Source organism: Plasmodium cynomolgi (genome assembly GCF_000321355.1).
Source record: "Plasmodium cynomolgi strain B DNA, scaffold: 0014, whole genome shotgun sequence".
Classification (NCBI taxonomy): Eukaryota; Apicomplexa; class Aconoidasida; order Haemosporida; family Plasmodiidae; genus Plasmodium; species Plasmodium cynomolgi.
Window position 1 is genome coordinate 4,914 of NW_004192649.1, and position 2,328 is coordinate 7,241.

A 2,328-nucleotide genomic window follows, 5' to 3' on the forward strand; every position below is an offset into this window, starting at 1 on the left:
ATTTTAAATAAGTGCATTTATTTTATGCGTATTTATATAAGATATGCCCCATAATATAAACCTATTGTGTTCTTAATTTACTATTGTACTTTGTAGAAAACGAAAAATGTCATTAACATCCCTAGTAATGTGAAAAGACCTAAGGTGGAAGCATCGAAAGGATCACATATTAATTTATCACATGGTTCTTTTGACGTTTTTGAATAACTAAATGTGCGGACATATTCAATGGGTAGAGGCGTTTGTTGCTTTTTATAATAAGTTGATTTGGTTTTTCAATTCCACTATATGTCAATTTTTTATACAAACTAAACGGGTTGCACTTTTCATTGCATTTAAAATACTTTGGACATTCATTTATGTGTTCCCTATTTCGATGATAAATGAAGCATCTTTCTATATACGTTCCATACAATTGATTGATATAAGTGACATATTTTCAATGTCCTTGACATTTAAATTTATCAGTAGAATCCTTACACTCATACAGTGTTTTGTAGTTTTTAAAATAATCATACAAATCTTTCATTTCTTTACATTCATCTAAGCCACAAAAAGAGGTTGAAAAAGCAGGGTTCCTAGTCAGTAATTTTATAATATCTACTTTTAATTTTTTTCTAATTCAGTATTGTTAGATTTTATGTATCATACTACCTGATTATAAATACTAAACTCATTATTTAAAAATGCAGATTTTTCACGATAATCCTCGTTCCGTAGTTCAGAACTGATATCATACACTATTTTGAGTAAGTTGGCAAAACCTCCTATTTCATAAATATTTTTCGAATTGCCAGTAAATATTTTACTCATTTCGTCGTAAGTCCAGTACATGAAATATAAACAATGATCATCCTGATTTTCTTCCTTATCTTCAATGTTGGATAATTTTCCTTTTAAATTTCTTGCTAACTTTTTACAAAGATTGTCCAACTTTGTTCGTTCACTTTCAGATTTAAACTTATCCTTGCAATAGTTGTCATACTTATTAGAGGATGATTCTTTATTCAATTCCTCATATACATCATATGAAGGAAACGTCTTTAACTTTCTTTCCTGAATATCAAAAAGTAGAAAAAAACATTAAATGAATAGGCAAGGTTTCACTTCCACGAATGTATCATTTTAGTCCGTTCTTATTGGTACTCTACATTTAAATAATGAATTTTCAAAAGAATTACTACATAAATTCAATGTGCATTTTATGAATTATGCCTCTAGACGATTACTTACATCAATTGCTGCTTCCAATTTTATATGATTTGAACGCTTGATTTGTTTTCTGATTATCTACTTTTCCTTCTACCGCGGGTAATCCTATATCGCTTTGGAATACAACATTTTAGACAGTTATGAGGACATTTCCTATCGAGTAAATTTAAGGCCTCCTTTCCTTTAAACTTCTCTGCAAATTGGGGTAATTCATAACTATACGCTTCATTCATCTGTGGAGTATATTCCTCTTTCATATGTTTCTACAACTGAAAATGTTGTTTACAAATTGGCAATATTTCTGCTAAAAATTGAGACTCACAAGTACACTTTCTATGCCATCATAGCCTACGACAAAATCATAAAAATGTTTCTTATTTTTCAGTTTATCTGCATTATACGTTTTTGTAAAATTATTATTGCATTTATGGTTATTTTCTCTATCAGATTTGCTAATATCCAAAAACGTTTACAAATTCACGTATATCTTAGCAAATATTAAAAAATTAAGCACTGCTCTCTTTTATATTTTGCGTATAACCAATAGATTAAAAAATCATAACATTTATTGCTACATATATCAGGCAAATTTAAAGTGTAATAAATGTAGTACCAATATTTGCAATATGTGTTCACTCTTTCCCCAAAGCTGACTTTTCGAAAGTTCCTTTACAGCAGCGTCATATTTTTGCAAACCATTACATGATTTCGCACTTAGGTCCAAACATCTATAGAATCTACCCAATTTAGACTTGTTCAAAAATTCAGCATATGAATCAAAAGAAAATAAAAATATACACGAAACATGGTTCGTTTTTCTTATTAAATTCTTCTATATTAAAAAAGAATTAAACAACTCAATCACATTAGTAATAAAAAAATGAAAGGTACATTATCTACTGAGGTTTCAGGACCCCTCTTTCCGGTATCCGCCCCTTCTGCAGTTTGTTCTGAAAAAATTATAGATTTGAGAAACGTTATAAAATTAAGATTGCCATATGTTTTTTTTCATTGACTCTTACTTTTTCTTCTTTAAGGGACATGTCTCTGCATCATAAGAACCGTCTTGTATAGTTAAACAAACGTTTGGACCTTTTTCATTCAGATAGGTAGCTC

General features: G+C 29.3%; 1 protein-coding gene across 1 annotated transcript; it reads right to left on the reverse strand.

Moving 5' to 3' along the window:
- Positions 1 to 645: 645 nt before the first annotated feature.
- On the reverse strand, positions 646 to 1,201 carry PCYB_001370 (hypothetical protein; the record flags this gene model as incomplete). Its single annotated transcript, XM_004227562.1, has 2 exons — positions 646 to 1,051; positions 1,185 to 1,201. 2 exons carry the CDS (start codon positions 1,199 to 1,201, stop codon positions 646 to 648), a joined length of 423 nt encoding a protein of 140 aa, XP_004227610.1.
- Positions 1,202 to 2,328: the final 1,127 nt, after the last annotated feature.